Source organism: Podarcis melisellensis, assembly GCF_964234715.1.
Source record: "Podarcis melisellensis genome assembly, chromosome: 7".
Lineage (NCBI taxonomy): Eukaryota > Metazoa > Chordata > Lepidosauria > Squamata > Lacertidae > Podarcis > Podarcis melisellensis.
This window is the reverse complement of record NC_138539.1, coordinates 46302161-46321831: the sequence shown is the minus strand read 5'-3', so window position 1 is coordinate 46321831 and position 19671 is coordinate 46302161. Positions and strand designations below refer to the sequence as shown.

The window sequence follows — 19671 nt, the reverse complement described above, 5'->3', positions numbered from 1 at the left end:
TTTCCTGAACAATGAGTGTGTGCTCTCTCTCAAATTCAGGATCACTTCATGTGAGGTCACCTGAAATTGCACCTGGCTTGTAGTTTCTTCATGTGGTGAGATACAGCATGGCTCAGTTCCTGATATGCACTGTGTCTCCATGTTCTCACAAAACAGTCTTATAATTTGTAGGGACCAGGATTTTTTCCCCAGCCGGAATTTGTCGGGACTCAGTTCCAGCACCTCTCAGGTGGGTTCCATTGCCATTATAATAGAACAAGGGAGGCGTTCATGGTGAGTTCTGGCACTTCTTTTTCTAGAAAAATAGCACTGGTGGTGACATGAACTGATACCCCAATCCCAAAGGTGAGTCACTAGATAAAAACAGAGAGCCATACCAAGTAGTCACCATGAAGATACAATTTCAAGATAGTTCCATACGATTGGCAGATTGTAATAAAATGGGCGTCAGTGAGTGAGAGACCATGTTGCCCCTTTATACACTTGATAAGGACAGGAGAAGACTGAAAATGGGGGCTGGGAAAAGTTTTAAGAATGGCTGTGACAATCTTGAGAAAAAGAAACCTTAAGTGGAAACAAAAGTATTAATGAAACTGTAAGTCTTGCTTCTATCTAAACCTTGCGAGAAATTTGTCGGGTCATCTATCTAGTCATGAGGCTAAGAACTGTATGCTATAGATACTTTTGTGTAAGCCTTTCCTGAAGTCATACTCTACTTGTCCTCAGTAGGATTTTGTTAGATATCTTGATGGATAAAAATGAAAGAAAATGAAAAAGGACATACAGCGTTAGTCTGAGGTATATCAATCCGAAGTCTTTTCAGTTTATCCTTCAGTTGGGCCTCTCTTGTTTCAGCCTCCTGAACTTGACCTGAAACAATTTGTTGAAGTAGTAAAAATTAGTTAAGGCTGGTCTGAGGTTAAGTTCACACAGCATGCTTAACGCTGTCATGTGGTGAGGAACCACCCACACCATTGGTCTCATCGTCCACTGAATTAACATCAACTGTTGATTCACATGTGCAAAATAATAATAATAATAATAATAATAATAATAATAATAATAATAATAATAAATCAGAGCAAGCACAGACAAATGTCTGATACCATCTCAAGCTTAATACTTTCAGCGGTGATAGTTTACGCACTCAGCTAAGAATTATCAAATGATTCTGGGGTCAAATCACTCTTCTGAATGTCTACACAAGAATACGTGGCCACAGAAAGAAAGATCAGCAATACATACAGCGAGCAATCAGAAGGATCTCCATGATTGCAGCTGTGTTCTTTTATCATCGCCTGCAGTCACAAACTCAGCTCTCAGCACACTATGGTCTGGTCCACGTACCACATACTAAAGTCACTCTTGGTTTAATGTGAAGTAGCAGCATGCTGGTTGGTGCAGGATGCTGAAATCGGAGACGGTTTGCTCCTGCGTTGTTCCTACTGTGTTACCAGGAAATAGGCCATAGTCTGGTTCATCTTGTCATCTGAACCGGGACTCATAGTTCCTATCTCTCCAAACAAATCACAAGAGGAAGTCAAGAAGACAAACAGGCCATGAGTCTAGATTTTGACAACAAGCAGACCAGACTGTGGCTTGTTTCTAGTAGCATGGCTGCAACAGGAGCAGGGCAGGTGCAAAGCATCTGTGATCTCAGTAGCGTTGTGCACCAGCATTCTGCTCATTCACATTAAAGCACAGTTTATTTCAACTGTGATTAAAGGTAATGTGGGAATGAGATCTATGTGTACAGCTCAATTCACACCAAATAGCTGTGTATACTACTGGATGAAGAAATTACTCACAGGGAGTGGCTGTATATTGTGAACCAGTACATCATAGCTCAGACCAAATCCTGTGCTCATTGTTTCCTAAACACCAAGTGCAGAGCTTGCAAAGCTAGCAGAGCTTGCATCACAACACGCCTGACAATCTCCCCTCACCTGTGACAATGTCAACCACCTGATGTCATTGCGACATTAGATGACTGATGAGAAAACAAGAGATGTATTCAAAAAGTCTTGATATCTGGACCTATTCTAATTTGCACAATCCAAAACTATACTTAAGCACTATTGAAAAGGAGTTGCACATATAAAAATACATGACAACTTTACTAATCTGTGGCCCTGCAGATGCTGCTAAACTATAATTCTTATCATCCCTCACCATTGGTAAAGCTAGCAGGGACTGACAGGAGTTGTACTTCAGCAACAACTGAAGTGCTAAAGGCTAGCAACTCTTGTCTGTAACAATGAAAAATACATTCAAATGAAAACAGTATTTGTATGTTACTTACGCTTGAGTTCAGTTAGAAGCTGATTTCTAGTGTCAAATGTATCTCTATACACAGTTATTGACTTAGAAAGCTCGTCTCTCTCTTTTGAAAGAGTGGCCATCTGCTGTTGTTTCTTATAACCTAAACAAACAAAAAAATTGCAATTTAATCCATTCTACTTTGTGGGTATTTTGGGAAAAGACCAAGTACAAAATGAAATGTTGCATTGATAATTGAAAGAATGCAAGAAAAAACGATTTAAAGATTTATAGAAAATACACATTACATTTTAGAAAGTAAAAAATAGAAACATTTGAAACTCACCATCATAAAACATAAAAGGGAGACAATAAGGTTCCAAACGTCGATTCAAAATGGGTATATCTGGCTCAAATACAAGAATATATTCAGTACTATCTCTCCCTGGACTATTTTCTGCCAGCACAAGATCCTGAAGAAAAACAGACATATATTTTTACCATTGATTTCAGATTGCTGTATATAAAAATATTTGTGCAAAAATTAGCTGTACCTTCATTCCATATTAATTCTGACATATACTAACAGAACATTTTAGCCAAAAGTATTTTTTCAAGGTTAAAAGGTTATATGTACCATTGATCTAGCTTACTTTGTAACGTAAGACATAAAATGAAGCTTCAATTTAGAAATAAATCTATACCTTGTATGCTCTCTTGGTAAGCTTTTATTCATTATTCTATACTTAAAAATAGTACAAAAGGCAGCATGGAGAGAACCGAAATGAGTAATACGTAGTAAAACAAAACATTCAACTCCCAATGTGGAGTTAAAGTTACTGCTATTACCATGGAAGCAGACAGTAGATCCCAAGGGATCAGAGCTTGTCATAAGAAAAAAAAGAATCACTTCTCATCAATAAGCACTAAAATATAATGGGTGCCAGTTTGTAAATACTGAACATGATTGAAAGAAACCATTGATTTCAATAAGCTTTATAGGTTTAATTCTTCGAATGTAATAAACAGGACTTAAACCTGCCATCCTATAACCTTTTCCTGGGAGTAAGCACTGTTGAACTCTGTAAGAATTTTGGTACATATAGATATAGGACTGTGCTATAAATTTACTTATTTTCTCTGGATCATGCCCATTAGTATCTAAAGTTTCTTAAAACACAGGAAAAACTAAATGAAAAATGTAAGGAAAAGTGACACATGTGCAAGAGAATACATGGCTGCTTTCCGTTTTAGGAATATTACCTCTAAACTTACATTACAATTATGTTTAGAAGACTCACCTCAATTTCAACAATTCCTCTGTGAAATGGAAACTCAACTGTATCTGTTTTACCCTGAAACAGGGGGATGTCCTTAACTTTATCGGTTGAACTTCGAATTTTAGCTACGATTTTCCCATCCAAGTCATTGCCAGTGCAGTTTTTATATTCATCCTTAAAATTAAGAAGATATTAGAGTTGTGTAACCTGCCCATAACATGTATTTTGAGGTTGGAGTATGTGCACATATTTTGTTTGTGTGCCCTTTTTGTTTCCAGAACGCTTCGGAAGTTTACAGCCCTGTTTCCTGCAAACTGCACTGTCCTGAGCTCAAACTGCAGTTGGGCATTTCAACTTAGTTTTACTCAAAGTAGACCCACTGAAATCAATCAAATCACTCCTGCCTGTGATCATGTGCTGAGGAACAGCCCACACCATTGGCCCCGGGATCCCACAAAGTAAATTAATAAACCTAACTAAATCATGTTCATTAATTTTAATGGATCTACTCCAGGTAAAACTTAGTTGAAAACCACCCAAGATCTTTTCAATAGAACAAAAAAATTATTCAAGTGGAATAAATTGCAGGTTTTTCAGTCTCAGCACGCCTAATCACAAAGACTAAAGCCCAGAAGACTAAACTTCCACCTTACAATTTAATTAGACAGAATCTTATAAAGAGCAATTGCTGGGATAATCCAGGATAAAATTTAAGGTTTTTCCTAAAACAAAATACAAGTAACGGGCTGCCAACCTTAATGGAAATGATAAATAAAATACAAGTTAACTGTTTACATGTGGGGTGGCCCTCAGGCCCAGGGACCAACTGAGGCCCTTTAAGCCTCTCTCTATAGCTATATGGCCAAACAATCAGATGGAACTTAAAATCCACTTTTTTCAAAATATTGATTGTAAAGCAGGAAACAAGAGAACCAATGTCTATTTTATCCATCTTCAATATACCTTTCTTAAAAAGTGAAATCCATTCCATTCCATTTTAAGTCATTTTATTACATACAATCCTACTTAATTACCATAATAACGAGAGTCAAGTCTTTGACAAGGGTCCGACTGCCAACACTCTGAGCATTAGAAACGGTAGGAGTATTTGGCAAAATTCTTGGCATCAGCTGTGTTGGTTCATTAGGCTCCACTTCAAAAACAATCTGAGGAAAAGATCATCACAATACTCAGTTCACAGTCTTAAAGGCGGTCAACAAGTACGGAAGCATGTCTTTTAAGGCAAATCAAGAATAGAAACAACCTTAATTGTAGAATACTAAGTTTCCAATTCATATGTATTCTTCTTGTGTGTTTTGCTTCCATACAGCTGGGCCCATTCTGTAGTTTTAACAACTGCAACTGACAGCCACTGGATAGCTCCTACACTGCTGTGTATCTGAAGAAGTGTGCATGCACACGAAAGCTCATACCAAGAACTGACTTAGTTGGTCTTTAAGGTGCTACTGGAAGGAATTTTTTTTGTTTTGACTATGGCAGACCAACACGGCTACCTATCTGTAACTGGATCCTACACTGCTATCACTGAAGGCCCCGACTACACAAAAGTGGAAATCACACTTCAAAACCTGTATGAGTTGGGCCAAACTACATCTATTTCTGGATTTGTGCTTATTCATTGCAGCTTTATATAATGCATTCGAGAAAGTATTAATGCTACTAATTAGCCCATCCCTGTGGACCTTTACATGAACTGCACAACAAAGAATTGTGGAAAAGAAGTAGCTGCTGTTGTTACAAGTATTTCCTAAAATGCTGTACTACTCTCTTCACCACTGTTCCGTATGACAGTGGTAGAGCAAAAACATACAGAGGAAGGCCAGGTACTTTTGAATCAGGACTTGCCTCATGCATTGAAAAAATTGGGCTTGATCTAGTCAAGCACAGACACTGAGCTTATGTATGGGAGAATTCCACTATAGAATGCCCATTATAGATAGTTCTCTAGGTGGTGCATTTTTTTTAAACCCTCCAAAATATAAAGTACAACATGGAAATCAAAAGCAAATTAAAAGCAGCATCAATCTAGTAAATCCAGCAACAGAGAAAACAGTAGTGTCAGAAAGCAAGTTTTAAAAATGGGGAAGTGGAGCAATTCTTCTGTTGTCGGCATCCATCTCAAGTGGTGCTACAGGTCAGTGTGTCTGGCTGTTAACCAGAAGGTTGGTGGTTTGGGTCCAACCAGGGATGGCTGTGGACAGGATTCCTGAACTGCAGGGCATTGAACTAGATGACCCTTGGGGTCCCTTGCACGACAGCATGATTTCTGGGGGGCAGCAGTGTTTAGACTGTTTTTTTCTGGGTGCCTCCAAATGGAGAAAGAGGGATCTCCGTGTGTATATATTTGAGCAGGAAATTGGGGGCTGGGCAGGGAAAAAAATATGTCCCTTTAAGTTCTGTCAAATTTGTTTACATATGAGTGGTTATTCAGGGACTATCATTTTAAATGGATAGATGAGTTCCTTATGAATAGACTTATGAATAGCACTAGCTCTTTGGAAGACTCTGCTCCTTTGAAAACAGACAAGTACCTAGACTTCTGATATTTTGTCACCTGTTAAAAATGTTTGTTTCACCAACTGTTTTTAGAGAATTGGCTTGACTCAGTGTTGGCCATTTGTTCTGTATTCTATTATTTTATTGTTGTATGACGTTTTAATGATTTTAATGGATGGGTAGGTTCATGCGAGAGAAGGAAATACTTCAGGGAAAGGCTTTTTTATTTCTAAGAAAGTAGTAAAGGTTGAACAGGTTATTCAAAACATCAACATAAATTAGCTTGTAACTCATTCAAATCTTACGAGATAAAATAAGAAAAATGTCTGCAGCAAATTACAGCATTTTATTTTATAACTGTTATTTCAAAAGCAAACCTGTTCGCTGTTAAGAATGTTTATTTTGTCAATGGCAAATGCAAACTGGATGCTGTAGGTGCCCACTTTCTCTGGAACCATTTTTTGCCTAAATTGCAAATATCAGGATTTTAGTAACAAAGTAAAACTTTCAATATTTATATTTTCTAACACAAACCCACCTCTCTATTAAATGAGGATACATTTTATGAGCTGAACCAAATGTTTCATTCTTTCAATGCAAGTAGATCTTGTTGAAGGAAAGACACCTGAATCTAACCCAAAGTTTCTTCTAAGTAATATATTTTCCCCTCATATATCTTATTCTAATTACTAATATGCAAAAAATTAATTCCTATACAGTCATAACTCATGTTGCATCTGCTTCATGTTATGTTCTTTCAGATTACGTGCCGTGGCGACCCGGAAGCACTGGAAAGGGTTACTTCTGGGTTTTGCCGCTTGCGCATGCGCAGACATGCAAAATGACGTCGCATGCATGCGCAGAAGCGGCGAATCACAACCCGCGCATGTGCAGACGTGCCGCTGCAAGCTGTGTTCTTTTCATGTTGCGAACGGGCCTCCAGAACGGTTCCCTTTCGCAACCAGAGGTACCACTGTATTTGAAGACTACAAATACAGACTATAAATGTAGTTGCCTTGTCATATGCTGCAACAAAAATTATCTTAGTTAAACACATGCAACCCCCTCAATGTTTTCTCCAACAACTTAATTAGTCTCCTTTAAATCAAACTCTACCTTGTAAGCAAACATTCTGGATTAGTGATATGCTTAATACAGGCATTCAGCAGAGAGCTAAGCTGAAAGAATCACTACATTCTGGATTTGACATTTTTTATCAACACAACCTCATTCTGGTTGCATTCGGCTTCAACCTCTGCAATATTTTAATAGTTAGCCCTTATTTTGTTCTTTGCGATAGATGAACATTCTATTTTGAAAACTAAACAGTGCAGTAAAAAAATTCAAATAATCATTAGCTTAGTAAGGTATCTGCTACTGTGGAGAGCCGCCCCATTTTACATGTGGAAAACCAGCTTCTATTTACAACTGCTTATTCGCTGGTGGTGTGAAGGGGCTCCTAATTTATTCCCACCTTTGTGCTTATATTTCAAATCTTGTAGCTGTTGCCCCCTATATCTTTCCTATGACATTTACAAAAACCTTAATTTATAACACAGTAGCTATGTTACTTTAGACAAGGTACAAACCAGTAGATTCACTTTGTTGTCCTTTATTATTAACTATAAAGAAAAACAAGGTAAATTCTGACTATAACAATAAATTATTATTATTGAATTTATATTCTGTGAACTGTCTTGAGACCCTCAGGTACAGGGCGGTTCACTGTATAAAGAGATTGATTGAAGGCGAATACTATACTTAAATTGGTTACCGTTTCTTTAAGGCTTATATTTGCTTTTATAGGGTTTCTCTTATTATAAATGGCAGTTACTTGCTAATATAGAAGCTTACATAAGACTGGCTTGTAAAAACTTAGTTCCTTTACCTATCAAACTCATATACCAATTACATTTAGTCATTTCTCTCCATATCAGTCAGTTTCACCATCAGGTATAGAGGACTTCTGCTGGTTTTCTCTAAGCCAGGCTTTCAGGCAGTTCTCTCTCTGGTTGGTTCCAGTAGCTCCTTGCTCCACTCCTGCTTACTGGCCTTTGATGGCCTCTCTTTCAATCTTTGACTTAATTTAGTAATTTAGCTCTTTGGGGGAAAGACTGTATTTCCAAGCCTCTTCCTAACAATATATTCAATAGTCACTTGCCTGGCTTCCACCTGCTTCAACTCCAGACTTCCTTCTTCCTTTCCTCTTCTGGCCAGCAGCCTCAGACAGTTATGCTTTTTCCTTGGACAGTCAAAATTCTAGCCAGCCCACCCTTCAACCAATTAGATTTGAGTGGCTCAAAATTCTACACCCCCATCAGAACACTTGCCCTACCCAATGAGTAACAAAGAATTTCTATCCAGCAAGCCAATCAGAAGTGAAATTTTGCAATCTAGCTCAGTTTTAAAAACCCCCAGCTTTTCCCAGACCAGTCTTATGCAACTAGTTAAGTGACAACTGCCAGCCACCAATGGATACTTAGTACAGTGGTACCTCTAGTTACAAACTTAATTCATTCTGGAGGTCCGTTCTTAACCTGAAACTGTTCTTAACTAGAGGCGTGCTTTCGCTAATGGGGCCTCTTGCTGCCACTGCGCTGCCGGCACACGATTTCCGTTCTCATCCTGGGGCAAAGTTCTTAACTCAAGGTAACTCTTCCAGGTTTAGCGGAGTTTGTAACCTGAAGCCTTTGTAACCTGAGACAATTGTAACTCAAGGTACCACTGTAGTTGAAATGTCACTGTTTACATAACCCTGAATACGCAGGAAATTTTTACACTGTATATAGAACAAATCCTGTCCCAGTAAACATATTTTAAAAGATTATTTCTACACAGCTACTACACTGCCTTCAGTGATAAAGTAACTACAGTATTAACCTTTGACATTTTGCTTCTTCTAAGGTATGACAAAACCATTTAGAGCCCTACCAAATTTATTTACCTGAAGTAAAAAAAGCTACTGTCGTCATCATTTGTTTTGGGACAGACATACGTTGTAACCTTAAAAAGAAATTACAAGGGATCATATATGTATAATTTTAAATATAACTTTGTTAAATATGAACAGACAAGCAGAATAAATAGAACTGGGCTTTAAAGAAAGGCACTTCATTAACTAAGTAAAGATGTTATTGTGTGGGTTCCCTCAATCCTTCACTCTTAATTGATTTCTGCCATTTGGTCCTTTTACTATCAAAAACACGCTTTCAATAGATCATAGGTGGTATTCAAATTGATACATCCCATCAGCACAGGGATTTCAGCTTTTACAATGGGACGCCTTTACTTGCCCTGCATGTGGTCTGTGCTCTCTCCAAATCTGCCCTGCCCTGAGGAAGTTCTGTCATGCAAGCTGAAATCCTTGCACTGACAGGACTTGCTACTTGACACCACTCTGGATTAAACCCCACAGCCTAACAAAAGGAATAGAAGTCAAGTTCACCTTAAGCCCTCCAAACAACAAGACTGGCTGACATGATATGGTTGACATGTTGGAGCAGCATAAAATTGCTACCATTATGTGGTTAATAATACATGGAAGATCAATTCAAGTGGAATGGTTCACTGTATTACCATATGCTTTGATTCTTAAATATCTTCAGTGACATAGGGGAGATATCCAATCCCCATATGCTGAGTTTAAATAGCTGCCATGTATAACTATTTAAAACAGTACCAATGTGGCTCTTGTGTAAGCCATTTGCTCCACTCTTTCATATATTAACAGTTCTTTATAAAATATGCACTGTATATCTATAAAAAAACTAAGCCGTTTACATAATATATAATCAGATTTTTAAAAATCAATAACAATTCATGTAAAAATGCAACATTATTCAAACAAGACTTTTAAATAATAAAGTAAAAACATAATAATATGTATAGATAGATTAAAATGAGCAGTGCATGAAAGGAGAATTTAAAAATTAGGAGTCCAGGAAACCTTGGGTAATCATATCAAGTCTTTGAAAGTTGCTTGGGGCTTTAAATGTCAACAGCAAGACCTTGAACCTGGCTCAGTAGCTAAAAGGTAGAGAATTTTACTTACATTTTGTGGTACAGTTCTACTACCTTCCCACATTTTCATATAAATTATTCCTGGGCTTATATTTTTAATAATGTTATCAGCTTCAGAAATAACACTAATAATGAAATCTGTGGGGAGAAAAAAACATATGAATCTTTCTCGCTAAAGTTCTGTTTTACATTTCAAAATTAAAATGTTCTGAAATATTAGGAAGCTATCTTATACCAAGCCAGATCACTGGTCCCACCTAGCTCAGTACTGTCTTACACTGACTGACAGAGGCTCAGATTCCAGACAGCTATCTTTCTCAGCAAAACTTAGAGGAGCCAGGGGCTGAACATTCTGCATGCAATGCATGTACTCTACCACTGAATTCCAGCTCTTTCCAAGACAAGCATGCAAGTGGAAACCTGCAAGACGCTTAGATCCATTTCCTGAAAATGATTAACTGTTACATACCACAGATGTTACTAATGACTGCTAGGGTGTTCACTTATAAACCAACGATCTTAGTGCTCCACATAAATGCTTCAGCAATTAAATAATTATGAAAATGTAACATCACAGCAACTTAGGCAAGGGCCATGCTGAATTTGTAGACAGGTCTTCACAAACTGAGTTCTAAACCCATTTTATACATGAATGTTATACTTCCCCAAGCTATATATAACTATGGTTACGAAACTAAAAATGGTGAAGACTTTACATATGGTTAGATTAAAATGTCACAAACAAAAACTCACCAGGAAAGGTGTTACCAGCTACAAGGGTAGCATTCGTGTCATACTTGACATTCAAACGTACAGGCCTCTCGGGGTCAGGCTGAACATTTAATCTGATTACTGGACAGTTTAGTGTGTTCTTGTTGTACGTGGCTTTAAATTGCAATGTATGCTCTCCCCTGCAAAATAAAATCGTGGTTAAACTCCAATATACCTCTTTGTCTAAAAAGTTTCAACAAACCTAAAAAAAAGTATAGATTTTCCACTACATCTGTATGAAGCCAATGGGAGAGGTTGTTCACAGTTTTAGAACTGAATGCTATAAATATGTGGGTTACACTTTTCATTTTCATTGGATCTAGGTGTAGCCATGTACATTTTGAACAAGTGCCTAGAGTCAGTAATGGGTTTTAAGAGGGGAAAATATCTGAAACTCAATTCAGATAATGGCACCCTCATTGCGTATCTTTACGTGCCAGGCAAAAACATTATCTTCTCCTAGGCCGCCGGATAATTAAACAAACTATGGCCTTTTAAACTGTGTGTTTGGGGGGGTATTGTTTTTTGTTTGTTATTATGGTAAGTATTTTTATGTTTTTATATTATACACTGCTCTGTGATCTTCAGATGAAGGGAGATACAGAAATTTAATAAATAAAATAGTAAGACCTCAAGGGTAGCCCCACACAGAGCACATTGCAGTAATTCAGAAACAGCCACACCAGCCTAAGCTGGTGAAAGGGACTCTTAGTTGCGAAGGGCACCTTTGCCTCCAATGATAGAGTTGGGTGTAGGAGAAGGCTATTTCTTCATGGAGAGTGAAGAGGCACTTGAAGACTGTCTGAAAACTGCAACTGGTACAGAATGCAATCATCACACTTTTAACTGGAACCAATAGCTAAACATGCATTATGTCCGGGTCAAAACATATTTACTCAATTCAAGGTGCTTAGCTTGGCCAATAAAACCCTAAATTGGCTTGAGACTTGAGGCATTTGAAAGAATTTTTCTTTGATGAACCTTCCTGTTAATTAAAATTTTCACTGGACGTCCTTTTCTGGGTGCCTTCAAGGTTAGACTGGTGACTGCTGGGAAGCATATCTGAGGTGCACAAATCTTCAGTTTTCCCTCACAAGCCATGCTGCATCACCTCTAACTTTTTTTTTAGGAATGGCTCGCAAGGTGGAGCAGAGCTGTTGCTGCTACTTATTAGAATAGTGAGAAGGATCAGGCAAGTCCACCCTGTTCTTTCAGGCTTTTAAGGGTATCTGATTTTTATAATAATAATAATTTATTAAATTTATGTACCTCCCTTTAAAGGGATGCGGGTGGCACTGTGGTCTAAACCACAGAGCCTAGGGCTTGCCGATCAGAAGGTTGGCGGTTTGAATCCCCGCAACAGGGTGAGCTCCCGTTGCTTGGTCCCTGCTCCTGCCAACCTAGCAGTTTGAAAGCACATCAAAGTGCAAGTAGATAAATAGGTACCGCTCCAGTGGAAAGGTAAACAGCGTTTCCGTGTGCTGCTCTGATTCGCCAGAAGTGGCTTAGTCATGCTGGCCACATGACCCGGAAGCTGTACGCCGGCTCCCTCGGCCAATAAAGCGAGATGAGCGCCGCAACCCCAGAGTTGTAAGTGACTCGACCTAACTGTCAGGGGTCCCTTTACCTTTACCTCCCTTTAGGCGAAGATCCCAAGGCAAGTTTCAACAAAGAAACACATGACAAAATAGCAAAGAAACAATAACACCCCCTCCATCACACATTTAAAAGGTCATAGATTGACTACCAGCCAAAGGCGTGGTTGAAGAGGAACATTTTTGCCTGGTGCCTAATGATATGTAATGAAGGTGCCAGGCAAGCCTCCCTTGGGACAGCATTCCACAAATGGGGTCACCACAGAAAAGGCCCATTCTCATGTTGCCACCCTTCAGATCTCTTGTGGAGAAGGGCCCCAGGAAGCAGGGCCTCTGATGATAATCAGAGGGTCTGGGTTGGTTCATATGGGGAGAAAACCAATGCTCTGAATTGAGCCTGGAAACGATTCCAAACATTTTCTGATGAATGTAACAGTTTTCAATCACTTACCAAGGAGCATGAATTCTAAGAACTCCGAAATTTGCTCTGCCATTTTCATCTGTTTTATGCTGCTGGTTTGAAGGAATAATCTGACAAGAAAATTGATTTTCTCCCCATTAAAGAATGACTAAGAAGCACTGATAATGATTTAACTATTACAAATCAGCAAATTTTCTATTTCAGTTTTCCATGTATCTCCATAGTTAAGATGCTTTACCCTCCCAGGATATAGCAAACACTTAAGGATTAGGGATGCCACTTCTATGTTACAATGTTATTTACCACGGGAAACTTAAAAGAATCATTAAGCAGCTAACCCCTATATTTCAGCTATTACTCTCTTTTTCCTGGAGTCAGACTGGTGTGTGGCTCCAGCTAAAGAGAAGTTGAAATCATCAGACAGACAACTGGTGGGTCAGACATGGAAAATGGACTGTCAACTACATGTCTCTTTTTTGTAAATTGAATAACCTAGCAGCCAGCTTGTAGTCACTCAGTTCCCAAGATTATCTGGCATAGAGCAATACACTAAGGGTTTTATTTCAATCCCTAAAACAGTATACAGTGGTGCCTCGCAAGACGAAAAGAATCCGTTCCGCGATTCTCTTCGTCTAGCGGTTTTTTCGTCTAGCGAAGCAAGCCCATTGACAGCTTAGCGGATTAGCGCTACAGCTGTCAAGCGGCTTCCAGCGATCAGCTGTTAAGCGGCTTATCAGCGGAACAGCTGAAAAGCGGCTTAGCGGCTTAAGAAAAGGGCGAAAAAAGCGGGGGAAAACCGCGGGGGGATGCAAGATTTTTTTCGTCTTGCGAAGCAACCCCATAGGGGAATTCGTTTTACGAAGTGCCTCCAAAACGGAAAACCCTTTCGTCTAGCGGGTTTTTCGTCTTGCGAGGCGTTCGTCTTGCGGGGCACCACTGTAACATGATAATTTTCAAATTGTTATCTATCCAAATATATTATGTGTTTTTAAATGGTATTGTCCAATCACATATGCTAGGAATCTAAGCATTTAAAAAAATGAGGTGTATTTTATAAATACGCACTTCTTGCTCACTTATTCCAAATCCCTCAAGACCCACCTATTCCACAGGGCTTTTAGCACAAGCCTGAGTTTCTACACCCTATTGTAATTAAGAATAAATATCTAATGCAACAATTACTACATTCTTACCCTATTTTTCAGTGGCTCTGGATATCTCCTCTATGTCACATTTTAGACTGTAAGATCCCTGAGGTAAGGACTTGCCCTCATATAAAGTGCTGACACTATGCAGATGAATGCATTTTAACAACATTCTGTATTTTGGGTGTGTTGCACAATGATATATTCCAGTGAGATGTATGAATTCAAAGGCAATTACCTTTAAGTTCCCAGCCTTTAAAAGGTTGATTTTGACATCAGGTTCAGAAGATGGGTTATTCCACTGATCATACAGCTGGACTATAAGTGGCTTCTGTAGTTCTTTGCCATTAATCACTGACACAGGCTAGAAGCAGTTCAAAAATTATTGCTATTTAAACCTGTAGTATTATTTATTTTATTTATGAAGCATTTCAAAGTGTTTTAACAATACAGTAAAAACATACATATAGAATAGATTAATATATAAAAGTATTTTAAATGTGTGTGTGTGTGTGTGTGTAAAACATTTCAAATGCAATACAGAATCCAACAGGGATAAAAATCTCTACTGAGGAGGATTGTTAAAAGAGGAAAATCTTCAACAGATTCCTGTCTAATATGTAACGGGATGGAATTTCAAGAGGTAAGTGCTGCCCCACTAAAGGCCCAATTATCACATTGTGTGGAATGTCCCCTTCTATTAAGATGGTATCTGAAGGAAGCCCCCTCCTGCAAGCTGCTGTGATTGGTTTGGTATATAAGGAATGAGACATTTTAGGTGTGTAATGCAATTTAGCTGCAAAACATACAGTGATCAGAAGCCATTTCATCAATCGCTTACTTATGAAGAAGAGCCAATTATGAGAAACTCCAGTCAGAAACGTTAGTTTCATACAAGTTACTCTTTTTGTTTCAATGTCTCCTTTCACACCAGAGACCATGTTAAAGTTTCAGAAGTATTTAATATCAGCGAAACGCTGTAACGTTATGTTCATGCCTCTCCTCTCTCTATTTCCCAGAGGTATGGAGACTATTGCTGGTATTACATGATGCAGACTTACATTTTCCAACTCTGTCCAGTCCACAAGCACCAATTTAGCTGGAGGTCCTGCAATTAAATTTAGTCTCAAGAAATGAGAAAATTCACGCCAAGCAAAACACAGTTCTTTGGTTCCAGGAGGACCTGGTTTAAACCTGATTCCTGTGACACAAATAGTTTGTGTATCTGCCTATAAAGAAACACATAACAACATTTAAAAAACCAATAGGATCTCATAAAGTTATTTGATTATAAAAGTGGAATGATAGACATGCTTTTATTTATGGCATATGGGGTTTTGATTATTTTCTGCTCTTACAACTCTGCAATTTAAACACCTTGTCCACCTGCTCAAGCCTTACCAACTGACACTCATCCAACACAGCAGGACTAGACAGTGTTCTGGACACCCCTTGAGATGCATCTGCTGTAACAGCTGAGTAAAGGTGGATGCAAGGAATTTCATCCTCAAAAAGCTTTCCAAACAAGTTACAGCAAACTATCACCAGTTCTGCTACCTCCTTCAGGCCAGACAGGAAAAGGCCCTGCACTACCCAGAAGAGCTCCACTGAGCAGCATAATGGGGATGCAAAGGAGGCAGCATACATGTGAGTGTGCAGGCTCCCACGCTCTGACTGAGCATGTTGCATGAACCTGGGCTTCTGGCTTAGCTATCCCACCCAAACCACGAGCCCTAAGACATAGAACCTCGGTTGCTGCTCATGTTTAGTCTGGAGAGAGCTAAACAATGAGCCTGGATTCAACAGACATGCAAAGCCAAACCACAGCTCAGCTCAACTCAGTGTAGCCTGCAGAGGATTGACCTGGGTGCGGCTGTGATTGTCTCTCTAGGAGTTTGCACACTTTCTATATTATGTGAAGAATCTATATTATGCTGCAACATAATATATGGTACACTTAAATGGCATAATAAATCAAAGCGGATCCATCTTTATCCTTATTTAGATATATCCCATGTCAACCAATATGAGTTGAGAAAACAGTAAATGAATTCAACTCAAGGTAACAACATTCCAGAAAGTTTATGAAAGCTTTGTACTATTTGAGTTCTGAATAAAGACCCAACTAGCAAGAATAATAGCACCACAAAGGTGACTATTTACTTGCCATGAAAACAGAAGTAAATAAGAGGTAAATCATTTGAAGAATCTTTACAAGTTTGAAAGCAGTAACTCCCCTTTGCCTCTTATCAGTTGTATGAATGTTATTAAGCTGTGCCAGGGATAGAGGCACAAGTTCCCTCCCCCCAAATAAGATGAATTTCACTGATGCAAATCCTACATAACATGGTGTTAAGAAATACCTGCCAAACACTTCTCAACTCTGATTTATCCAGACCACTACCGTCTATTTTCAAGGAATCCAAACAAGTTGATGTCAGGTTTTGAATGTGATTTCCATGTTGATCTGTAATCATTACCTCTTTAAGGGGGGAAAGAAACCAGAAGAATTAGAAACCATCTGTTATTATTTATATTTTATTTTAGAATTCTAAAGAAGGTAACTGGAAGTAAACAATGCTCTGAAGATGGCAACCAGAAGTGTTCCTCCTGAAACCCAGTCCAGGTTGTCCCACTCAAGACAGCTGCCAGATGGTAAACAAATCTCCCAATATGGCCACCAAAAATGACGTTACCAATTGACGTGATCAATGGCCAAACAACAAAGCAGAGCAGAACTCATGTCTGGAATCCCCAATATGGCAGGCAAAAGAGTAGGTAGGCAAATTGGTGGGCATGGCTGTATATACTAGTGCACCACTGCCTCTTTTCCTATCCAGGCTTTGGATGATATGGAAAGCAGCAGCCTGTGGGCCAAGCTCTGGGCCAAGTTACATGGAGCTAAGCAGCAAGGTCTCATTTATTGTACTTGAAATTGATTGTAGAGGAAAGAAAGGGAGGGAATCCAATTAACTGACAGGGTTTCATTGGTTTACTAACTCAGGACTGAATGATGGGGAAATTGATTAGGGATAATCAAATTACAATGAATTCCTTAGAAGATCAAGTTATGGGGAAGATTAATTTGGGGTAAATTAATTTATAATTAATTTCTCAGAGGATCACAATAAGAGTAATGCCAAAGAAAATCACAATTTAAACACACACACCAGGAATAAATACACTGGAAATAAACGCAGTAAAGGAAAGACAAGTGGTAAAGCCAGCTAGAATGTGCATTAATTGCAGCTGGTTCTGATCTCCATAAACATGGTGAAACTGGGAGTTTTTCAGTTTGGAAAGCTTTAGCTGTCCTTAGCAAAAGTTTAGAGCGGGTGAAATACAGAGGATAGTGTGACTAAAGGCAGGAAAAAGACAATACAGAGTCTAAGTAGGGCTGCAGATAAGGGAACTAAAGGCTAAAAATGAGTGGGAAACAACCACAGTGGGGGAAGGGGCACTGAGAAGGAGAAGTAATGATAAGGCTAAACACAGAGAGAAAATCAATAAGAAGTAGAAGAAGCAAGGAAATAATCAGCTTGAAAGAAGAGCACCAGGAGTCTCAGGAAGAAACAACTATTTCCTGTGAGGGAAAGTAAAAAGCTGAAGGAGCAGGGAGGCTTTAAGACTATAGTTTCCTATTTGATTTTTAAAATCTTTTTAAAGCTTGCAATGTTGCCTATTAACCACTAGGGTGGTGCCAAATCCCAATCCCAATCTGGTGGCAGGTACTCCAGGATCTCCAGAAATGAGGCTGAATGCAGGCCTTAATGCATAAAGTGCAGATGGCAGGAGAGATCTCCAGTGCTGCTGCTTTGAACAAGGTAGGAACTTGAAACTGAAAACCCTTCCAATAACATCACCAGTTAAAATTTCCTTGAGGTGACAAGTTTCTGCCTTAAGCACTAGGTGGCAGTAGTTCCATCTGAGCCAGGATGACCAGCACAGGAGATTAAAGTTGTAACCCAAGATAATGAGTACTCGGAGTCACAATATGCACCAGTGTGGATCGGTCATCTTATATAAGCAACAGCAAGTACTGCCTTTTGCACAAATGCAACTTGTACACTATATATATATATATATATATATATATATATATATGCAGGTTTTGGTGTCCTCGGGTGTCTTCCCGTGTAAAAGTTGGGGTGTCTAGGCGACGTTTCGACGAGGTCTCACTCGTCATCTTCAGGCTGGTGCTTTCGGCTTCTTGTTACTGGAACAAGAAGCCGAAAGCACCAGCCTGAAGATGACGAGTGAGACCTCGTCGAAACGTCGCCTAGACACCCCAACTTTTACACGGGAAGACACCCGAGGACACCAAAACCTGCATTCCTGTACCCGTGAAAATCTACGAAAGCATATATATATATATATATATATATATATATGCAGGTTTTGGTGTCCTCGGGTGTCTTCCCGTGTAAAAGTTGGGGTGTCTATGCGACGTTTCGACGAGGTCTCACTCGTCGAAACGTCGCATAGACACCCCAACTTTTACACGGGAAGACACCCGAGGACACCAAAACCTGCATTCCTGTACCCGTGAAAATCTACGAAAGCATATATATATATATATATATGTCATGAGACACTGCTGTCTGCTGAGACACCGATGAGTAAGGCAAGGGAGGCAACAAGACTGCCACTTGTCACACTTGCTGAGCATGATATTGATGTAGCTTGCTACAAGAACACAGTATGCCATCACACCTAAAGGTAAAAGACCCCTGGACGGTTAAGTCCAGTCAAAGGCAACTATGGGGATGCGGCGCTCATCTCGCTTTCAGGCTGAGTGAGCTGGCATTTGTCCACAGACAGCTTTCTGGGTCATGACTAAACTGCTTCTGGTGCAACAGAACACCGTGACAGAAACCGGAGACCACAGAAACGCCGTTTACCTTCCCGCCAGGATGCGGGTGGCGCTGTGGTCTAAACCACTGAGCCTCTTGGGCTTGCTGATGAGAAGATCAGTGGTTTGAATCCCTGTGATGGAGTGAGCTCCTGTTGCTCTGTTCCTGCTCCTGCCAACCTAGCAGTTTGAAAGCATGCCAGTGTAAGTAGATAAATAGGTACCACTGCATCATACCTACATTTGTGTCAGAATAAAAGAAAAAAAGTAAAGTACTTACCAATTTCTTCTTGTAGTTTTTCACCCATTTGTATTGTATTAGATCCTTTTAATTTGCATTTAATATGTTTTGGCTCATCAGCAAGTGGTCTACAGAAACAAATACTGACAGCTTAACAGTTTTGTACTTCTAAGTAAAACAGAAAAAGTGCTATAATTCTTTCAAGATACAATTTCTTAAGATGTAAATGGCCGATGGAGTTGCATTCCATTTGACTGAACAGACATGTAGTCTGGGGATCCTCCTAGATAAAACATAGTTGCTGGGGGCTGAAGTGACTGGAGTGACAAGGAATTTCTTTGGTTAGCTGTGGCAGTCTGTGGACAGGAGTAGCATTGTCACAGTAACTCATGCACTGGTAATCTTCCAGTTGGATTACTATAAAACTATGGCAGATCCTGAAGCTGCTTTAGAAGCTTCAGAAAGGCTAGGCTACCTAACAATCTGCATTATCAAGATTGCATGATCCTGAGAGTTAATTGGTTGCCAATATGATACCGGGTTTAATTCAATGTGCTGGCAATGACACCT

General features: G+C 39.2%; 1 protein-coding gene across 1 annotated transcript in view; it reads right to left on the bottom strand.

Annotated features, from left to right (window-relative positions):
- SMCHD1 (structural maintenance of chromosomes flexible hinge domain containing 1) overlaps positions 1-19671 on the bottom strand; it is a 63076-nt gene that overhangs the window by 9898 nt on the left and 33507 nt on the right. Inside the window, exons 27-40 of the mRNA XM_081917975.1 lie at positions 19141-19229; positions 16372-16490; positions 15070-15237; positions 14247-14372; positions 12894-12973; positions 10830-10987; positions 10108-10214; positions 9001-9059; positions 6434-6521; positions 4574-4705; positions 3561-3713; positions 2606-2732; positions 2303-2422; positions 785-870 (exon numbers count right to left, since the gene is read on the bottom strand). Of these exons, the coding sequence (XP_081774101.1) occupies positions 785-870; positions 2303-2422; positions 2606-2732; positions 3561-3713; positions 4574-4705; positions 6434-6521; positions 9001-9059; positions 10108-10214; positions 10830-10987; positions 12894-12973; positions 14247-14372; positions 15070-15237; positions 16372-16490; positions 19141-19229 (1612 nt within the window). The remainder of the gene's footprint in view (positions 1-784; positions 871-2302; positions 2423-2605; positions 2733-3560; positions 3714-4573; positions 4706-6433; positions 6522-9000; positions 9060-10107; positions 10215-10829; positions 10988-12893; positions 12974-14246; positions 14373-15069; positions 15238-16371; positions 16491-19140; positions 19230-19671) is intronic.